At 46.6% G+C, this 21,515-nt stretch overlaps 1 protein-coding gene across 3 annotated transcripts in view; it reads right to left on the bottom strand.

Annotated features, from left to right (window-relative positions):
* The window catches only part of VPS11 (VPS11 core subunit of CORVET and HOPS complexes), an 85,932-nt gene that overhangs the window by 9,869 nt on the left and 54,548 nt on the right, over positions 1-21,515 (bottom strand). For 2 of the 3 annotated variants that reach the window (XM_038753391.1, XM_038753392.1), the window contains 2 exons: positions 4,141-4,194; positions 3,821-3,893 (listed from right to left, as the gene is read on the bottom strand). In XM_038753391.1, coding sequence (XP_038609319.1) covers positions 3,821-3,893; positions 4,141-4,194 — 127 coding nt within the window. Of the gene's footprint in view, positions 1-3,820; positions 3,894-4,140; positions 4,195-14,604; positions 14,757-21,515 lie in introns of those variants that run through there. The other variant, XM_038753394.1, reaches the window with a different exon arrangement.

Here is a 21,515-nt window from a genome sequence, read left to right as displayed (position 1 = left end):
ATGCCATCATTATTATTATTATTATTCATTCATTCAATCGTATTTATTGAGCTCTTACTGTCTGCAGAGCACTGGACGAAGCACTTGGGAAGTACACGTCTGCTGTGTGACCTTGGGCAAGGCACTTTGCTTCTCTGAGCCTCAGTTACCTCATCTGTAAAATGGGGATTGACCGTGAGCCCCACGTGGGACAACCTGATCACGCTGTATCCCCCTCCAGTGCTTAGAACAGTGCTTTGCACCTAGTAAGCGCTTAACAAATGCCATTATTATTATTATTATTATTATTATTATTATTATTATTATTATTATTATTATTACAGCCCAAGCCTGGGAGTTAGAAGGACCTGGATTCTAATCCCTGCTCCCCAACTTGTTGGCTGCATGACTTTGGGCAAGTCACTTCACTTCTCTGGGCCTCACAGCGTGGCTCAGTGGCAAGAGCCCGGGCTTTGGAGTCAGAGGTCATGGGTTCTAATCCCGGCTGCGCCAACTGTCAGCTGTGTGACTTTGGGCAAGTCATTTCACTTCTCTGGGCCTCAGTTCCCTCATCTGTCAAATGGGGATTAGAACTGTGAGCCCCACGTGGGACAACCTGATCACCTTGTAACAGGGGTAACAGAGTAAGCGCTTAACAAATCAATCAATCAATTGTATTTATTGAGCGCTTACTGTGTGCAGAGCACTGTACTTATGTTGCCAACTTGTACTTCCCAAGCGCTTAGTACAGTGCTCTGCACACAGTAAGCGCTCAATAAATATGATTGATTGATTGATTGTACTAAGCGCTTGGGAAGTACAAGTTGGCAACATATAGAGACAGTCCCTACCCAACAGTGGGCTTTAACAAATACCATCATTATTATTATTATTATTATTATCAGTTCCCTGATCACCTTGTAACAGAGGTAATAGAGTAAGCGCTTAACAAATACCATCATTATTATTATTATTATCAGTTCCCTGATCACCTTGCAACAGAGGTAACAGACTAAGCGCTTAACAAATACCATCATCATTATTATTATTATTATTATCAGTTCCCTGATCACCTTGTAACAGAGGTAACAGGGCAAGCGCTTAACAAATACCATCATTATTATTATTATTATCAGTTCCCTGATCACCTTGTAACAGAGGTAACAGAGCAAGCGCTTAACAAATACCATCATTATTATTATTATTATTGTCAGTTCCCTGATTACCTTGTAACAGAGGTAACAGAGCAAGCGCTTAACAAATACCATCATTATTATTATTATTGTCAGTTCCCTGATCACCTTGTAACAGAGGTAACAGAGCAAGCGCTTAACAAATACCATCATTATTATTATTATTGTCAGTTCCCTGATCACCTTGTAACAGAGGTAACAGAGCAAGCGCTTAACAAATACCATCATTATTATTATTATTGTCAGTTCCCTGATCACCTTGTAACAGAGGTAACAGAGCAAGCGCTTAACAAATACCATCATTATTATTATTATTGTCAGTTCCCTGATCACCTTGTAACAGAGGTAACAGAGCAAGCGCTTAACAAATACCATCATTATTATTATTATTGTCAGTTCCCTGATCACCTTGTAACAGAGGTAACAGAGCAAGCGCTTAACAAATACCATCATTATTATTATTATTGTCAGTTCCCTGATCACCTTGTAACAGAGGTAACAGAGCAAGCGCTTAACAAACACCATTATTATTATTATATTATTAGTTCCCTGATCACCTTGTAACAGAGGTAACAGAGCAAGCGCTTAACAAATACCATCATTATTATTATTATTGTCAGTTCCCTGATCACCTTGTAACAGAGGTAACAGAGCAAGCGCTTAACAAATACCATCATTATTATTATTATTATTATCAGTTCCCTGATCACCTTGTAACAGAGGTAACAGAGCAAGCGCTTAACAAATACCATCATTATTATTATTATTGTCAGTTCCCTGATCACCTTGAAACAGAGGTAACAGAGCAAGCGCTTAACAAATACCATTATTATTATTATTATTATTAGTTCCCTGATCACCTTGTAACAGACGTAACAGAGCAAGCGCTTAACAAATACCATTATTATTATTATTAGTTCCCTGATCACCTTGTAACAGAGGTAACAGAGTAAGCGCTTAACAAATCAATCAATCAATCAATTGTATTTATTGAGCGCTTACTGTGTGCAGAGCACTGTACTAAGCGCTTGGGAAGTACAAGTAGGCAACATATAGAGACAGTCCCTACCCAACAGTGGGCTTTAACAAATACTATCATTATTATTATTATTATTATTATTATTGTCAGTTCCCTGATCACCTTGTAACAGAGGTAACAGAGCAAGCGCTTAACAAATACCATCATTATTATTATTATTGTCAGTTCCCTGATCACCTTGTAACAGAGGTAACAGAGCAAGCGCTTAACAAATACCATCATTATTATTATTATTGTCAGTTCCCTGATCACCTTGTAACAGAGGTAACAGAGCAAGCGCTTAACAAATACCATTATTATTATTATTATTATTAGTTCCCTGATCACCTTGTAACAGACGTAACAGAGCAAGCGCTTAACAAATACCATTATTATTATTATTATTATTAGTTCCCTGATCACCTTGTAACAGAGGTAACAGAGTAAGCGCTTAACAAATCAATCAATCAATCAATCGTATTTATTGAGCGCTTACTGTGTGCAGAGCACTGTACTAAGCGCTTGGGAAGTACAAGTAGGCAACATATAGAGACAGTCCCTACCCAACAGTGGGCTTTAACAAATACTATCATTATTATTATTATTATTATTATTATTATCAGTTCCCTGATCACCTTGTAACAGAGGTAACAGAGCAAGCGCTTAACAAATACCATCATTATTATTATTATTGTCAGTTCCCTGATCACCTTGTAACAGAGGTAACAGAGCAAGCGCTTAACAAATACCATTATTATTATTATTATTATTAGTTCCCTGATCACCTTGTAACAGACGTAACAGAGCAAGCGCTTAACAAATACCATTATTATTATTATTATTATTAGTTCCCTGATCACCTTGTAACAGAGGTAACAGAGTAAGCGCTTAACAAATCAATCAATCAATCAATCGTATTTATTAAGCGCTTACTGTGTGCAGAGCACTGTACTAAGCGCTTGGGAAGTACAAGTAGGCAACATATAGAGACAGTCCCTACCCAACAGTGGGCTTTAACAAATACTATCATTATTATTATCATTATTATTATTATTATTATTATTATTGTTATTATCAGTTCCCTGATCACCTTGTAACAGAGGTAACAGAGCAAGCGCTTAACAAATACCATCATTATTATTATTATTGTCAGTTCCCTGATCACCTTGTAACAGAGGTAACAGAGTAAGCGCTTAATACCATCATTATTATTATTATTATCATCAGTTCCCTGATCACCTTGTAACAGAGGTAACAGAGCAAGCGCTTAACAAATACCATCATCATTATTATTATTATCACTTCCCTTATCCGTAAAATGGGGATTAATGCCGTGAGCCCCCCGCGGGACGTGGACTGTGTCCAACCTGATCAGCTCGTCTCTACCCCAGTGCTTGGCACACAGTAAGCGCTTCACAGATCCCATCATTACCATCATTATTCGGGGGGGGTCAGCCACGCTGGGGTCTTTTAGACTGTGAGCCCACTGTTGGGTAGGGACTGTCTCTACGTGTTGCCAATTTGTACTTCCCAAGCACTTAGTACAGTGCTCTGCACATAGTAAGCGCTCGATAAATACAATTGATGATGATGGGGTCCCAACCCCCCCCCCGGCATCCCGGCCACTTACTGATTTCAAACTGCAGACCCGGATAGCAGGCTTTCAGCATCGCTACCACGCTGTCCGTCTGGATCCGTGCCAGCTGGGGGGAGGTTGAGTCAGCTGCGGGGGGGTCCCCCTCCCATCCCGTCACCCTGGGGGGGGTCCCCCCCTTCCCTCCCTTCACCCTGGGGGGTTGCAGAGGGGGACTTGGGGTCCCCCGTCCACCCAACAGCCCCGGTCGGCCTAGCTGGGCTCCCCTTTCCGACAGATTTTTCTTCCCGATCCGCCCTTCCCACCTTCTTCTTCCCACGAGGACCCCCAGCTTCCACCCCGCAGTCCCCGCTTACCTGGCTCTTCCGCGTGCCCACCCGGATCACCCTCATCTTCTGGCCGTTTCCTTTCTGCGGGATAAGGGCCGGGTCACCCATCATCATCATCATCATCAATCGTATTTATTGAGCGCTTACCGTGTGCGGAGCGCTGGACTAAGCGCTTGGGAAGTCCAAATTGGCAACATATGGAGACGGTCCCTACCCAACGGCGGGCTCACAGTCTAAAAGGGGGAGACGGAGAACAAAACCAAACACACTAACAAAATAAAATCAATAGAATAGATATATGTTCTATTCTATTCTATCATTCTATAATAGATATGTTAGAGAAGCAGCGTGGCTCAGTGGAAAGAGCACGGGCTTTGGAGTCAGAGGTCATGAGTTCAAATCCCGGCTCCGCTAATTGTCAGCTGTGTGACTTTGGGCAAGTCACTTCACTTCTCTGGGCCTCAGCTACTTCATCTGTAAAATGGGGATTAAGACTGTGAGCCCCCCGTGGGACAACCTTATCACCTTGTAACCTCCCCAGTGCTTAGAACAGTGCTTTGCACATAGTAAGCGCTTAATAAATGCCATTATTATTATTATATGTACAAGTAGAGTAATAAATATGTACAAACATATATACCATGTTTGTACACCCATCCATCCTTCCTCCCGCCCCTTCATCCCCATTTTACAGATGAGGTCACTGAGGCTCAGAGAAGTTAAGTGACTTGCCCAGAGTCACCCAGCTGACAACTGGCAGAGCCGGGATTCGAACCCATGACCTCGGACTCCAAATCCCGTGCTCTTCCCACTGAGCCACGAACGGAAGCCCGTCGTTCTCCCAGGAAGCCCACCTTTACCTCCCTCGGGGCCCCGTCTGGGGCGCGAAGACCCTCCGGAGGACGGGGATGGGGGGCACCGGACCGGTCGGGGGCCGGAGCGCGGAGCCAGTGAAGCCGCTGCTCCCGCTCGATGCCGGATACTGGGCTGGGCCGGGAAAGGGAGTGGTCCGGGTGGTCCAGGCCCAGGCGGCCAGGTGGCCGCGGAGATAAGGCCGGGGAGGGTTGGGGGGCTTCGAGGGCGACCGGCCCCCACCCCGGCGGACTTGTGCTGAGTCACGGGCAGCTCGGAGTTGAGTTCGAGGCTCTGCGGGCCCCCCACTCCCGCTCGCCCAGAAAGGTGCCCTGGGAATCTCCGGTGGGTGCGGCGGGGAGGGAAGGGGCACCCCGGCCTTTGGATCTGGGGTGGCGGGAAAGGGAAGCGGCCTGGTGCTTCGTCAGCAGCGTGCCTCAGTGGGAAGAGCCCGGGCTTTGGGGTCAGAGGTCATGGGTTCGAATCCCGGCCCCGCCAATTCAATCAATCAATCAATCAATCGTATTTATTGAGCGCTTACTATGTGCAGAGCACTGGACTAAGCGCTTGGCAACACATAGAGACAGTCCCTACCCAACAGTGGGCTCACAGTCTCAAAGGGGGAGACAGAGAACAGAACCAAACATACCAACAAAATAAAATAAATAGGATAGAAATGTACAAGTAAAATAAATAAATAAACAGAGTAATAAACATGTACAACCATATATACATATATACAGGTGCTGTGGGGAAGGGAAGGAGGTAAGATGGGGGGATGGAGAGGGGGACGAGGGGGAGAGGAGGGAAGGGGCTCAGTCTGGGAAGGCCTCCTGGAGGAGGTGAGCTCTCAGCAGGGCCTTGAAGGGAGGAAGAGAGCGAGCTTGGCGGAGGGGCAGAGGGAGGGCAATTGTCAGCTGTGTGACTTTGGGCAGGTCACTTCACTTCTCTGAGCCTCAGTGACCTCATCTGTAAAACGGGGATGAAGACTGTGAGCCCCACGTGGGACAACCTGATCACCTTGTATCCCGCCCAGCGCTTAGAACAGTGCTTTGCACATAGGAAGCGCTTAACAAATGCCATCATTATTATTATTATCATTATTATTATTAATCCGGAGCCGATCACCCCGGGGAAGCAGCGAGGACTAGTGGAAAAGCACAGGCCTGGGTTCTGCTCCCGGCTCCGCCGCTTGCCTGCGGTGTGTGACCTTGGCCGAGTCATTTAATAATAATAATAATACTGATGGCATTTCTTAAGCGCTTACTATGTGCAAAGCACCGTTCCAAGTGCTGGGGTGGATACAAGGTAATCAAGTTGTCCCACGTGGGGCTCACAGACTTAATCCCCATTTTCCAGGTGAGGGAACTGAGGCCCAGAGAGTAATAATAATAATAATTCCGGTATTTGTTAAGCGCTTACTATGTGCCAAGCATTGTTCTAAGCGCTGAGGGAGATAAAAGGTGATCAGGTTGTCCCACGGGGCGCTCGCAATCTTCATCCCCATTTTCCAGATGAGGGAACCGAGGCCCAGGGAAGTGAAGCGGCTTGCCCAAAGTCACCCGGCTGACAAGCGGCAGTGGCAGGATTCGAACCCATGCCCTCTGACTCCAAAGCCCGGGCTCTTCCCACTGAGCCACGCTGCTTCTCTAACTTCTCTGGGCTTCCATTTCCTTATCCGTGAAATGGGGATTAAAACCGTGAGCCCCGTGTGGGACAGGGACCCAACCCGATTATCTCGTATCTAATGATGGTAAATAATAATGACGGCGTTTATTGAGCGCTTACTCTGTGCCCGGCACTGTTCTAAGCGCTGGGGTAGACACGAGGTTATCACATTGTCCCACGTGGGGCTCACAGGCTTCATCCCCATTTTACAGATGAGGGAACTGAGGCACAGAGAAGTTAAGTGGCTTGCCCCAGGTCACCCAGCTGATAAGTGGCGGAGGCGGGATTAGAACCCACGTCCTTTGACTCCCAAGCCCGGGCTCTTCCACTGAGCCACGCTGCTTCTACCCCGGCGCTAACCTGACTAAACCCTCCCTTCCTCTTCTCCTATCATCATCATCATCAATTGTATTTATTGAGCGCTTACTATGTGCAGAGCACTGTACTAAGCGCTTGGGAAGTACAAATTGGCAACATATAGAGACGCGTCACCCTGACTTGCTTCCTTTATTCATCCCCCCCGTCCCAGCCCCACAGCATTTCCGGGCATATCTGTCATTTATTTATTTCTATTAATGTCTGTCTCCCTCTCTAGACTGTAAGCTTGTTGAGGGCAGGGAATGTTATTTATTTATTTATTTATTCATTCATTCATTCATTCATTTATTTAGCCGGAATTTGAACCCATGACCTTTGACTTCAAAGCCCAGGCTCTTTCCGCTGAGCCACGCTGCTTCTAGACTGTGAGCCCGCTGTTGGGTAGGGACCGTCTCTATGTGTTGCCGACTTGGACTTCCCAAGCGCTTAGTCCAGTGCTCTGCGCACAGTAAGCGCTCAATAAATACGACTGAACTGAATCGAAATTGTTGTCTGTCTCCCCCTTCTAGACTGTGAGCCCGCTGTTGGGTCGGGACCGTCTCTGGATGTGGCCCACTTGGACTTCCCAAGCGCTTAGTCCAGTGCTCTGCACACAGTAAGCGCTCAATAAATACGATTGACTGAATGAATGAAATGCTGTGCAACCTTGGGCAAGTCACTGAACTTCTCTGTGTCTCAGTTCCCTCATCTGTAAAATGGGGATTAAGACTGTGAGCCCCCCGTGGGACAACCTGATCACTCTGTAACCTCCCCAGTGCTTAGAACAGTGCTTTGCACATAGTAAGTGCTTAATAAATGCCATTATTATTATTATTATTATTCTATTTATTTGGTTAATATGTTTTGTTTTGTTGTCTGTCTCCCCCCTCTAGCCTGTGAGCCCGCTGTTGGGTCGGGACTGTCTCTAGATGTTGCCGACTTGGACCTCCCAAGCGCTTAGTCCAGTGCTCTGCACACAGTAAGTGCTCAATAAATACGACTGAACTGAACTGAAATTGTTTTCCATCTCCCTCTCCCAGACTGTGAGCCCGCTGTTGGGTCGGGACCGTCTCTAGATGTGGCCCACTTGGACCTCCCAAGCGCTTAGTCCAGTGCTCTGCACACAGTAAGCGCTCAATAAATACGATTGAACTGAATCGAAATTGTTGTCTGTCTCCCCCTTCTAGACCGTGAGCCCGCTGTTGGGTCGGGACCGTCTCTGGATGGGGCCCACTTGGACTTCCCAAGCGCTTAGTCCAGTGCTCTGCACACAGTAAGCGCTCAATAAATACGGTTGAACTGAATCGAAATTGTTGTCTGTCTCCCCCTTCTAGACCGTGAGCCCGCTGTTGGGTCGGGACCGTCTCTAGATGTGGCCCACTTGGACTTCCCAAGCGCTTAGTCCAGCGCTCTGCACACAGTAAGCGCTCAATAAATACGACTGAATGAATGAATAAATGAATGAATGAATGACTAAGGAGGAGGTGCTCTGTCCGTCTCCCTATGTTGCCAACTTGGACTTCCCAAGCGCTTAGTCCAGTGCTCTGCGCACAGTAAGCGCTCAATAAATACGACTGAACTGAATCGAAATTGTTGTCTGTCCCCCTTCTAGACTGTGAGCCCGCTGTTGGGTCGGGACCGTCTCTGGATGGGGCCCACTTGGGCTTCCCAAGCGCTTAGTCCAGTGCTCTGCACACAGTAAGCGCTCAATAAATACGACTGAATGAATGAATGAATGAATGAATGAATGACTAAGGAGGAGGCGCTCTGTCCTGCTCCCCGCGGGCCGGGCATAAACGCTTATCTCAGAGTCCAGCTGCGGGTCCCCAACCCCAGCTGACCCCTGGGCCTCCCATCACCCCGATAACAGGAGCGGGGGTCCGGGACGGGTGGGGGGCTGACGGCGTTGGCTCGCTGCTGTGTGCAATCAATCAATCAACCAATCAATCGTATTTATTGAGCGCTTACTGTGTGCAGGGCACTGGACTAAGCGCTTGTCCTCTCTGGACTTGCTTCTCCCTCCGAGTAACGGGGCGAAACCCAGCCCGGGGTTCGAAGGGGGCGGAAGAGGGTGGAGGGAGAAACTCGAGAAATGGGCGACGATGGGGACTGGGGGTAGACACCGGGCATCTAGCGCAGCCCCAACCCCCGGCCCATCATCACAATCGTATTTATCGATCCCCTTCTGTGCGCAGAGCGCTGTACTGAGCACCTGGGGGACTCAGGGGGTAGAGCCCGGGCTTTGGAGTCAGAGGTCATGGGTTCAAATCCCGCTCCACAACATGTCTGCTGTGTGAGCTTGGGCGAGTCACTTAACTTCTCTGTGCCTCGGTTACCTCACCTGGAAAATGGGGATGAAGACTGTGAGCCTCACGTGGGACAACTTGATCACTTTATAACCCCCCCAGCACTTAGAACACAGTAAGCGCTTAATAAATGCCATTATACGACACAGCGTGGCTTAGTGGAAAGAGAGCGGGCTTGGGAGTGAGGGGTCGTGGGTTCTAATCCCGCCTCTGCCACTTGGCAGCTGTGTGACTTTGGGCAAGTCACTTAACTTCTCTGTGCCTCAGTTACCTCATCTGGAAAATGGGGATTAAGACTGTGAGCCTCACGTGGGACAACTTGATCACTTTATAACCCCCCCAGCGCTTAGAACACAGTAAGCGCTTAATAAATGCCATTATAATAAATGCCATTATATGAAGCAGTGTGGCTTAGTGCAAAGAGAGTGGGCTTGGGAGTGAGGGGTCGTGGGTTCTAATCCCGCCTCTGCCACTTGGCAGCTGTGTGACTTTGGGCAAGTCACTTAACTTCTCTGTGCCTCGGTTACCTCATCTGGAAAACGGGGATGAGGACTGTGAGCCTCACGCGGGACAACTTGATCACTTTATAACCCCCCCCAGCGCTTAGAACACAGTAAGCGCTTAATAAATGCCATCATAATAAATGCCATTATACGAAACAGCGTGGCTTAGTGGAAAGAGAGCGGGCTTGGGAGTGAGGGGTCGTGGGTTCTAATCCCGCCTCTGCCACTTGGCAGCTGTGTGACTTTGGGCAAGTCACTTAACTTCTCTGTGCCTCGGTTACCTCATCTGGAAAATGGGGATTAAGACTGTGAGCCTCACGTGGGACAACTTGATCACTTTATAACCCCCCCAGCGCTTAGAACACAGTAAGCGCTTAATAAATGCCATTATAATAAATGCCATTGTACGAAGCAGCGTGGCTTAGTGGAAAGAGAGCGGGCTTGGGAGTGAGGGGTCGTGGGTTCTAATCCCGCCTCTGCCACTTGGCAGCTGTGTGACTTTGGGCAAGTCACTTAACTTCTCTGTGCCTCAGTTACCTCATCTGGAAAACGGGGATGAAGACTGTGAGCCTCACGTGGGACAACTTGATCACTTTATAACCGCCCCCCAGCGCTTAGAACACAGTAAGCGCTTAATAAATGCCATTATAATAAATGCCATTATACGAAGCAGCGTGGCTTAGTGGAAAGACAGCGGGCTTGGGAGTGAGGGGTCGTGGGTTCTAATCCCCCCTCTGCCACTTGGCAGCTGTGTGACTTTGGGCAAGTCACTTAACTTCTCTGTGCCTCGGTTACCTCATCTGGAAAATGGGGATGAAGACTGTGAGCCTCACGTGGGACAACTTGATCACTTTATAACCTCCCCCCCAGCGCTTAGAACACAGTAAGCGCTTAATAAATGCCATTATAATAAATGCCATTATACGAAGCAGCGTGGCTTAGTGGAAAGACAGCGGGCTTGGGAGTGAGGGGTCGTGGGTTCTAATCCCGCCTCTGCCACTTGGCAGCTGTGTGACTTTGGGCAAGTCACTTAACTTCTCTGTGCCTCGGTTACCTCATCTGGAAAATGGGGATGAAGACTGTGAGCCTCACGTGGGACAACTTGATCACTTTATAACCGCCCCCCCCCCACCCAGCCCCGGCGCTTAAAACACAGTAAGCCCTTAATAAATGCCATTATAATAAATGCCATTATACGAAGCAGCGTGGCCTAGTGGAAAGAGAGCGGGCTTGGGAGTGAGGGGTCGTGGGTTCTAATCCCGCCTCTGCCACTTGGCAGCTGTGTGACTTTGGGCAAGTCACTTAACTTCTCTGTGCCTCGGTTACCTCACCTGGAAAATGGGGATGAAGACTGTGAGCCTCACGTGGGACAACTTGATCACTTTATAACCCCCCCCCCCCAGCGCTTAGAACACAGTAAGCGCTTAATAAATGCCATTATAATAAATGCCGTTATACGAAGCAGCGTGGCTTAGTGGAAAGAGAGCGGGCTTGGGAGTGACAGGTTGTGGGTTCTAATCCCCCCTCTGCCACTTGGCAGCTGTGTGACTTTGGGCAAGTCACTTAACTTCTCTGAGCCTCAGTTACCTCATCTGGAAAATGGGGATGAAGACTGTGAGCCTCACGTGGGACAACGTGATCACTTTATAACCCCCTCCAGCGCTTAGAACACAGTAAGCGCTTAATAAATGCCATCATAATAAATGCCATTATACGAAGCAGCGTGGCCTAGTGGAAAGAGAGCGGGCTTGGGAGTGAGGGGTCGTGGGTTCTAATCCTCCCTCTGCCACTTGTCAGCTGTGTGACTTTGGGCAAGTCACTTAACTTCTCTGTGCCTCGGTTACCTCATCTGGAAAATGGGGATGAAGACTGTGAGCCTCACGTGGGACAACTTGATCACTTTATAACCCCCCCCCAGCGCTTAGAACACAGAAAGCGCTTAATAAATGCCATTATAATAAATGCCATTATACGAAGGATTGGGAGTGAGGGGTCGTGGGTTCTAATCCCCCCTCTGCCACTTGGCACCTGTGTGACTTTGGGCAAGTCACTTAACTTCTCTGTGCCTCGGTTATCTCATCTGGAAAACGGGGATTAAGACTGTGAGCCCCACGTGGGACCACCTGATGATCTTGTATTCATTCATCCATTCAATCGTATTTATTGAGCGCTTATATCAATCAATCAATCAATCGTATTTATTGAGCGCTTACTGTGTGCAGAGCACTGGACTAAGCGCTTGGGAAGTACAAGTTGGCAACATATCTACCCCAGCGCTTAGAACAGAGCTTGGCACGTAGTAAGCGCTTAACAAATACCATCATCACTATTATTACATTACAATAGAGTTGGCAGACGGATTCCTTGCCCACAGGAGTTTATGTAAACTCATTATGGGCAGGGCACGTGTCTGCTAATTCCGTTGTACGGTCAATCAATCAATCGTATTTATTGAGCGCTTACTGTGTGCAGAGCACTGTACTAAGCGCTTGGGAAGTCCAAGTTGGCAACATATAGAGACAGTCCCTACCCAACAGTGGGCTCGCAGTCTAAAAGGGGGAGACAGAGGACAGAACCAAGCATATTAACAAAATAAAATAAATAGAATAGATATGTACAAGTAAAATAAATCAATAAATAGAGTAATAAATATGTACAAACATATATACATATATACAGGTGCTGTGGGGAAGCGAAGGAGGTAAGATGGGATGGAGAGGGGGAGAGGAAGGAAGGGGCTGAGTGTGGGAAGGCCTCCTGGAGGAGGTGAGCTCTCAGTAGGGCCTTGAAGAGAGGAAGAGAGCTAGCTAGCTCGGTCCTCTCCCAAGCGCTTAGTACAGCGCTCTGCACAAAGAAGCGCTCAATAAATATCATCGATTGGTAGAGGGGGGAGCATAGCATAGCGGACCGAGCCCAGGCTTGAGAGTCGTGACGTTGGGCAAGTCACTTCACTGGGCCTCAGTGACCTCATCTGTGAAATGGTGATGATGATGACATTTGTTAAGCGCTTACTATGTGCAAAGCACTGTTCTAAGTGCTGGAGGGGATGCAAGGTGATCAGGTTGTCCCTCGTGGGGCTCACAGTCTTCATCCCCATTTTACAGATGGGGTAACTGAGGCCCAGAGAAGTGAAGTGACTTGCCCAAAGTCACCCAGCTGACAAGTGGTGGAGCCGGGATTAGAACCCACGACCTCTGGCTCCCAAGCCCGGGCTCCTTCCACGGAGCCCCGCTGCTTCTAGTCTTCTGCGATGAAGACTGTGAGCCCCAAGTGGGACAACCTGCCTCAGTGGAAAGATCCTGGGTTTGGGAGTCACAGGTGGTGGGTTCTAATCCCACTCTGCCATTTGTCAGCTGGGTGACTTTGGGCAAGTCACTTTACTTACCATATCTATTCTATTTATTTTATTTTGTTAATATGTTTTGTTTTGTTGTCTGTCTCCCTCTTCTAGACTGTGAGCCCGCCGTTGGGTAGGGACCGTCTCTAGATGCTGCCAACTTGGACTTCCCAAGCGCTTAATCCAGTGCTCTGTACACAGTAAGCGCTCAATAAATACAATTGAATTGAATTGAAATTGTTCTCTGCCTCCCCCTTTTAGACTGTGAGCCCACTGTTGGGTAGGGACCGTCTCTAGATGTTGCCAATTTGTCCTTCCCAGGCGCTCAGTCCAGTGCTCTGCACACAGTAAGCGCTCAATAAATACGGTTGATTGATTGATTGATTTCTCTGTGCTTCAGTTCCCTCATCTGTAAAACGGGGATTAAGACTGTGAGCCCCACGGGGGACAATCTGATCACCTTGTATCCCCCCCCCCCCCAATGCTTGGAACAGGCCCTACTGAGAGCTCACCTCCTCCAGGAGGCCTTCCCAGACTGAGCCCCCTCCTGCCTCTCACCATCCCCCCCGCCATACCTCCTTCCCTTCCCCACAGCACCTGTATATATGTTTGCACGTAATTATTACTCTATGTATTTATTTTACTTGTACATACTTATTCTATTTATTTTATTTTGTTACTATGTTTGGTTTTGTTCTCTTTCTCCCCCTTATAGACTGTGAGCCCGCCGTTGGGTAGGGACCGTCTCTCTATGTTGCAACTTGGGCTTCCCAAGCGCTCAGTCCAGTGCTCTGCACACGGTAAGCGCTCAATAAATACGACTGAATGAATGAATGACTCTATTTATTTTACTTGTCCATATTTATTCTACTTATTTTATTTTGTTACTACGTTTTGTTTTGTTCTCTGTCTCCCCCTCCTAGACTGTGAGCCCACTGTTGGGTAGGGACCGTCTCCATATGTTGCCAACTTGGACTTCCCAAGCGCTCAGTCCAGTGCTCTGCACACGGTAAGCGCTCAATAAATACGATTGATTGATTGACTGATTGAAAAGCAGCGTGGCTCAGTGGAAAAGAGCATGGGCGTCGGAGGTCATGGGTTCAAATCCCGCCTCTGCCCCTTAGCTGTGTGCCTTTGGGCAAGTCACTTCACTTCTCTGGGCCTCAGTTGCCTCATCTGGAAAATGGGGATGAAGACTGGGAGCCCCGCTGTGGGACAACCTGATCCCCCTGTCACCTCCCCAGCGCTTAGAACAGTGCTTGGCACCTAGTAAGCGCTTAATAAATGCCATCATCATTATTATTATAGTAAGTGCTCAGCCTGCTGTGGGTGGAGTGGTCGCTGGCCCTTTAAGAGGCGGCCCGGGCCCCGGTTTGACTGGCAGCCGGCCCGCCCAATGAGCCGCGGGCCCGGGCGCCGGGCGGCCAATCAGGACGCAGCTGGCCGGCAGGGGAGGGGCGGGACTCACCGGCGCGGCGTCGCCGGGCATGGCGGCGTCCTGAGGGAGGACGGAGGAGGGCGATGGGCGACGAGCCCCGAGGCCCCCCGCCTCGCCTCCCCTGCCGCCGGGCCGGCGGCTGGGCGGGCAATGGCGGCCGCAGGCGGGCCGCAGGCGCCTCCCTCAGCCGCTCCGACCGCCCGGGCCGTTTGGGCCGGAAGGCGGCCCTGACGTCACTTCCGGCGGCCTGCCCTTAAAGGGGCGGGGCCCCCGTGCGAGGGGCGGGGCCCCCGTGCGAGGGGCGGGGCCCAAATCGTGTCTCCTGTCAGGCTTCGCGCGTGCGTGCCTGCCTTCATTCATTCATTCATTCATTCATTCATTCAATCGTATTTATTGAGCGCTCACTGTGTGCAGAGCGCTGTACTAAGCGCTTGGGAAGTACAAATTGGCAACATCTAGAGACAGTCCCTACCCAACAGTGGGCTCACAGTCTAAAGGGGGGAGGCAGAGAACAAAACCGAACATACTAACAAAATAAAATAAATAGAATAGAGATGTACAAATAAAATAAATAAATAAATAGAGTAATTGAGCCCGTTGTTGGATAGGGACCGTTTCTAGGTGTCAATCAATCAATCGTATTTATTGAGCGCTTACTGTGTGCAGAGCACTGGACTGAGCGCCTGGGAAGTGCAAGTTGGCAACATATCATCATCATCATCAATCGTATTTATTGAGCGCTTACTGTGTGCAGAGCACTGGACTAAGCGCCTGGGAAGTGCAAGTTGGCAACGTATAGAGACGGTCCCTACCCAACAGTGGGCTCACAGTCTAAAAGGGGGAGACAGGGAACAAAACCAAACATACTAACAAAGTAAAATAATTCGGATAGATATGGACAAGTAAAATAAATAAATAAATAGAGTAATTGAGCCCGTTGTTGGATAGGGAGCGTTTCTAGGTGTCAATCAATCAATCAATCAATCGTATTTATTGAGCGCTTACTGTGTGCAGAGCACTGGACTAAGCCCCTGGGAAGTGCAAGTTGGCAACATATCATCATTATCAATCATATTTATTGAGCGCTTACTATGTGCAGAGCACTGGACTAAGCGCTTGGGAAGTACAAGTTGGCAACATAGAGAGACGGTCCCTACCCAACAGCGGGCTCACAGTCTAGAAGGGGGAGACAGACAACAAAACAAAACATATTAACAAAATAAAATGAATAGAATAGATATGGACAAGTAAAATAAATAAATAAACAAATAGGGTAATTGAGCCCGTTGTTGGATAGGGACCGTTTCTAGATGTCAATCAATCATATTTATTGAGCGCTTACTGTGTGCAGAGCGCTGGACTAAGCGCTTGGGAAGTCCAAGTTGGCAACATCTAGAGACGGTCCCTACCCAACGGCGGGCTCACAGTCTAGAAGGGGGAGACGGAGAACAAAAGCAAACATACTAACAAAATGAAATAAATAGAATAGATATGGACAAGTAAAATAAATAAATAAACAAATAGAGTAATTGAGCCCGTTGTTGGATAGGGACCGTTTCTAGATCTCAATCAATCAATCGTATTTATTGAGCGCTTACTGTGTGCAGAGCTCTGGACTAAGCGCTTGGGAAGTACGAGTTCATTCGTTCAGTCACATTCATTCATTCATTCGATCGCATTTATTGAGCGCTTACTGTGTGCAGAGCACTGGACTAAGCGCTTGGGAAGTACCTATAATTCTATTTATTTAATAGAATTAAATTTAATATAATATAATTCTCCCCCGTTTAGACTGTGAGCCCGCTGTTGGGTAGGGACCGTCTCTATATGTTGCCAACTTGGACTTCCAAAGCGCTTAGTCCAGTGCTCTGCACACAGTAAGCGCTCAATAAATACAATTGAATGAATGAGTGAATGAATTTCATTCATTCATTTATTCACTCACATTAATTCATTCATTCACTTACCCATTCATTCATTCACTCATTCATTTATTCACTCCTTCACATATCTATGTATATGTTTGTAAGTATTTATTACTCTATGTATTCATTTTACTTGTACATATTTATTCCACTTATTTTATTTTGTTAGTATGTTTTGTTTTGTGGTCTGTCTCCCCCTTCTAGACTGTGAGCCTGCTGTTGGGTGGGTGCCGTCTATGTTGCCAACTTGGACTGTATATATGTATATATGCTTGTACGTATTTATTACTCTATTTATGTATTTATTTTACTTGTACATACTTATTCTACTTATTTTATTTTGTTAATATGTTTTGTTTTGTGGTCGGTCTCCCCCTTCCAGACTGTGAGCCCGCTGTTGGGTAGGGGCCGTCTCTAGATGTTGCCAACTTGGACTGTATATATGTTTGTACGTATTTATTACTCTATTTATGTATTTATTTTACTTGTACATATTTATTCTACTTATTTTATTTTGTTAATATGTTTTGTTTTGTGGTCTGTCTCCCCCTTCTAGACTGTGAGCCTGCTGTTGGGTGGGTGCCGTCTATGTTGCCAACTTGGACTGTATATATGTATATATGTTTGTACGTATTTATTACTCTATTTATGTATTTATTTTACTTGTACATACTTATTCTACTTCTTTTATTTTGTTAATATGTTTTGTTTTGTGGTCGGTCTCCCCCTTCCAGACTGTGAGCCCGCTGTTGGGTAGGGGCCGTCTCTAGATGTTGCCAACTTGGACTGTATATATGTTTGTACGTATTTATTACTCTATTTATGTATTTATTTTACTTGTACATATTTATTCTACTTATTTTATTTTGTTAATGTGTTTTGTTTTGTGGTCTGTCTCCCCCTTCTAGACTGTGAGCCCGCTGTTGGGTAGGGGCCGTCTCTAGATGTTACCAACTTGGACAGTATATATGTACGTATGTTTGTACGTATTTATTACTCTATCTATTTAGGGAAGCAGCGTGACTCAATGGAAAGAGCACAGACTTTGGAGTCAGAGGTCATGGGTTCAAATCCTGCTCCGCCACTTGTCAGCTGTGACTTTGGGCAAATCACTTAACTTCTCTGTGCCTCAGTTCCCTCATCTATAAAATGGGGATTAAGACTGTGAGCCCCCTGCGGGACAATCTGATCACCTTGTATCCCCCCAGCGCTTAGAACAGTGCTTTGCACATAGTAAGCACTTAATAAATGCCATCATCATTATTATTATTTATGTATTTATTTTACTTGTACACACTTAGTTATTTTATTTTGTTAATATGCTTTGTTTTGTTGTCTGTCTCCCCCTTCTAGACTGTGAGCCCACTGTTGGGTAGGGTCCATCTCTAGATGTTGCCAACCTGGACTTCCCAAGCGCTTAGTCCAGTGCTCTGCACACAGTAAGCGCTCAATAAATACGATTGAATGAATGACTGTGAGCCCACTATTGTGTAGGGACTGTCTCTATATGTTGCCAACTTGGACTTTCAAGCGCGTAGTACAGTGCTTCGCACACAGTAAGCGCTCAATAAATACGATTGAATGAAATTCATTCACTCATTCATTCACTCATTCATTTATTCACTCACATTATTCATTCAATTACTCTTTCATTCATTTACTCATTCATTCATTCACTCATTCATGTATTCACTCACTCACATATCTATGTATATATGTTTGTACGTATTTATTCCTCTATTTATGTATTTATTTTACTTGTGCATACTTATTCTACTTATTTTATTTTGTTAATATGTTTTGTTTTGTTGTCAGTCTCCCCCTTCTAGATCGTGAGCCAGCTGTTGGGTAGGGACCGTCTCTAGATGTTGCCAACTTGGACTTCCCAAGCGCTTAGTACAGTGCTCTGCACACAGTAAGCGCTCAATAAATATGATTGAATGAATGAATGAATTCACTCATTCACTAATTCATTCATTCATTCACTAATTCACTCATTTCCTCTCCCCCTCTTCCCCCTCCCTATCCCCCCGCCTTACCTCCTTCCCCTCCCCACAGCACCTGTATATATGTATATATGTTTGTACATATTTATTACTCTATTTATCTTACTTGTACATATTTATTCTATTTATTCTATTTTGTTAATATGTTTTGTTTTGTCATCTATCTCCCCCTTCTAGACTGTGAGCCCGCTGTTGGGTAGGGACCATCTCTATACGTTGCCAACTTGGACTTCCCAAGCGCTTAGTACAGTGCCCTGTACGCAGTAAGCACTTAATAAACATGACTGAATGGATGTTCCCCATTTGACATGTAAGGAAACTGAGGCCTGGGGAAGTGCAGTGACTTGCCCACGGCCCCACAGCAACAAAGTGGGACAATCCCTGCCCACAACCGGCTCACCGTCTAGAAGTGGGGAGACAAGACATCAAAACAAGTAAACAGGCATCAGTGGCATTGTTCTAAATAAATAGAATTATGGGTAGTTCCCAAGCACTTAGTACAGTGCTCTGCACATAGTAAGTGCTCAATAAATACGATTGAATGAATGAATGAATTCGCTCATTCATTCATTCATTCACTCACTAATGTTGGGTAGGGACCGTCTCTATGTGCTGCCGACTTGTACTTCCCAAGCGCTTAGTACAGTGCTCTGCACACAGTAAGCGCTCAATAAATACGATTGATTGATTGATTGATTGATTCACTCATATTCATTCATTCACTCATTCATTCACTCAGAGTGAATATGAATATGTGAATATGTGAAGAGTGAACACACTCTAGATTGTGTGCCTGTTGTTGGGTAGAGACCGTCTCTATATGTTGCCGACTTGGACTTCCCCAGTGCTTAGAACAGTGCTTTGCACATAGTAAGTGCTTAATAAATGCCATCATCATTATTCTTAATAAATACAATTGAATGAGTGCATGAATGAATTTACTCATACTCATTCACTCACTCAATTCATTCACTTACTCTGCACACAGTAAGCGCTCAATACGATTGAATGAATGAATTCACTCATATTAACTCATTTATTCACTCATATTAATTCATTCTTCACTCATTTATTCACTCATATTAATTCATTCATTCACTCACTAATTCATTCAGTCACTCATTCATTCCTTCACTCATTCATTCACTCACAATAATAATGGCATTTGTTAAGTGCTTAATATGTGCTTAGCACTTTTCTAAATGCTGGGGTGGATAAAAGGTGATCAGGTTGTTCATTCATTCATTCATTCAACCATATTTATTGAGTGCTTACTGTGTGCTGAGCACTGGACTAAGCGCTTGGGAAGTACAAATTGGCAACAGATAGAGACGGTCCCTACAGAACAGCGGGCTCACAGTCTAGAAGGGGGAGACAGACAACAAAACAAAACATGTGGACAGATGTCATCAGAATAAATAGAAGTAAAGCTAGATGCACATCATTAACAAAACAGAATAGCAAATATGTACAAGTAAAATAGAGTAATAAATCTGTACAAATATTCATTCATTCATTCAATCTTATTTACCGAGTGCCGTTTGCAGAGCACTGTACTAAGCGCTTGGGAAGTACAAATCGGCAACATATAGAGACGGTCCCTACCCAACAGCGGGCTCACAGTCTAGAAGGGGGAGACGGACGACAAAACAAAACATGTGGACAGGTGTCATCAGAATAAATAGAAGTAAAGCTAGATGCACGTCATTAAGAAAATAAATAGAATAGTAAATATGTACAAGTAAAATAGAGTAATAAATCTGCACCAACATTCATTCATTCAATCTTATTTATCAAGCGCTTACTGTGTGCAGAGCACTGGACTAAGTGCTTGGGAAGTACAAATCGGCAACATATAGAGCTGATCGCTACCCACCAATGGGCTCACAGTCTAGAAAGGGGAGACGGACAACAAAACAAAACATGGAGATCATCATCATCATCAACCGTATTTATTGAGTGCTTACTGTGTGCAGAGCACTGTACTAAGCGCTTGGGAAGTACAAATTGGCAACATATAGAGACGGTCCCTACCCAACAGTGGGCTCACAGTCTAAAAGGGGGAGACGGACAACAAAACCAAACATACTAACAAAATAAAATAAATAGAATAGATAGGTACAAGTAAAATAAATAGAGTAATAAATCTGTACAAACATATATACATATATACAGGTGCTGTGGGGAAGGGAAGGAGGTAAGATGGGGGAGATGGAGAGGGGGACGAGGGGGAGAGGAAGGAAGGGGCTCAGTGTGGGAAGGCCTCCTGGAGGAGGTGAGCTCTCAGCAGGGCCTTGAAGGGAGGAAGAGAGCGAGCTTGGCGGATGGGCAGAGGGATTGGGGGCATTCCAGGCCCGGGGGTCGATGGCGGGACAGGCGAGAACGAGGTACGGGGAGGAGATTAGCGGCGGAGGAGTGGAGGGTGCGGGCTGGGCTGGAGAAGGAGAGAAGGGAGGTGAGGTAGGAGGGGGCGAGGGGATGGATGGACAGCCTGGAAGCCCAGGGTGAGGAGTTTCTGCCTGATGTGCAGATTGATTGGTAGCCACTGGAGATTTTTGAGGAGGGGAGTGATATGCCCAGAGCGTTTCTGGACAAAGACGATCCGGGCAGCGGCGTGAAGTATGGATTGAAGTGGGGAGAGACAGGAGGATGGGAGATCAGAGAGAAGGCTGGTGCAGTAGTCCAGACGGGATAGGATGAGAGCTTGAATGAGCAGGGTAGCGGTTTGGATGGAGAGGAAAGGGCGGATCTTGGCAATGTTGCGGAGCTGAGACCGGCAGGTTTTGGTGACGGCTTGGATGTGAGGGGTGAATGAGAGAGCGGAGTCGAGGAGGACACCAAGGTTGCGGGCTTGTGAGACGGGAAGGATGGTAGTGCCGTCAACAGAGATGGGAAAGTCAGGGAGAGGGCAGGGTTTGGGAGGGAAGACAAGGAGCTCAGTCTTCGACATGTTGAGCTTTAGGTGGCGGGCGGAGGACATCCAGATGGAGATGTCCTGAAGGCAGGAGAT

The sequence above is a fragment of the Tachyglossus aculeatus genome, chromosome 11 (assembly GCF_015852505.1).
Source record: "Tachyglossus aculeatus isolate mTacAcu1 chromosome 11, mTacAcu1.pri, whole genome shotgun sequence".
In the NCBI taxonomy this organism is placed as follows: domain Eukaryota; kingdom Metazoa; phylum Chordata; class Mammalia; order Monotremata; family Tachyglossidae; genus Tachyglossus; species Tachyglossus aculeatus.
Note: the sequence above shows the minus strand (reverse complement) of the source record. Positions and strands in the feature narration are given on the sequence as shown.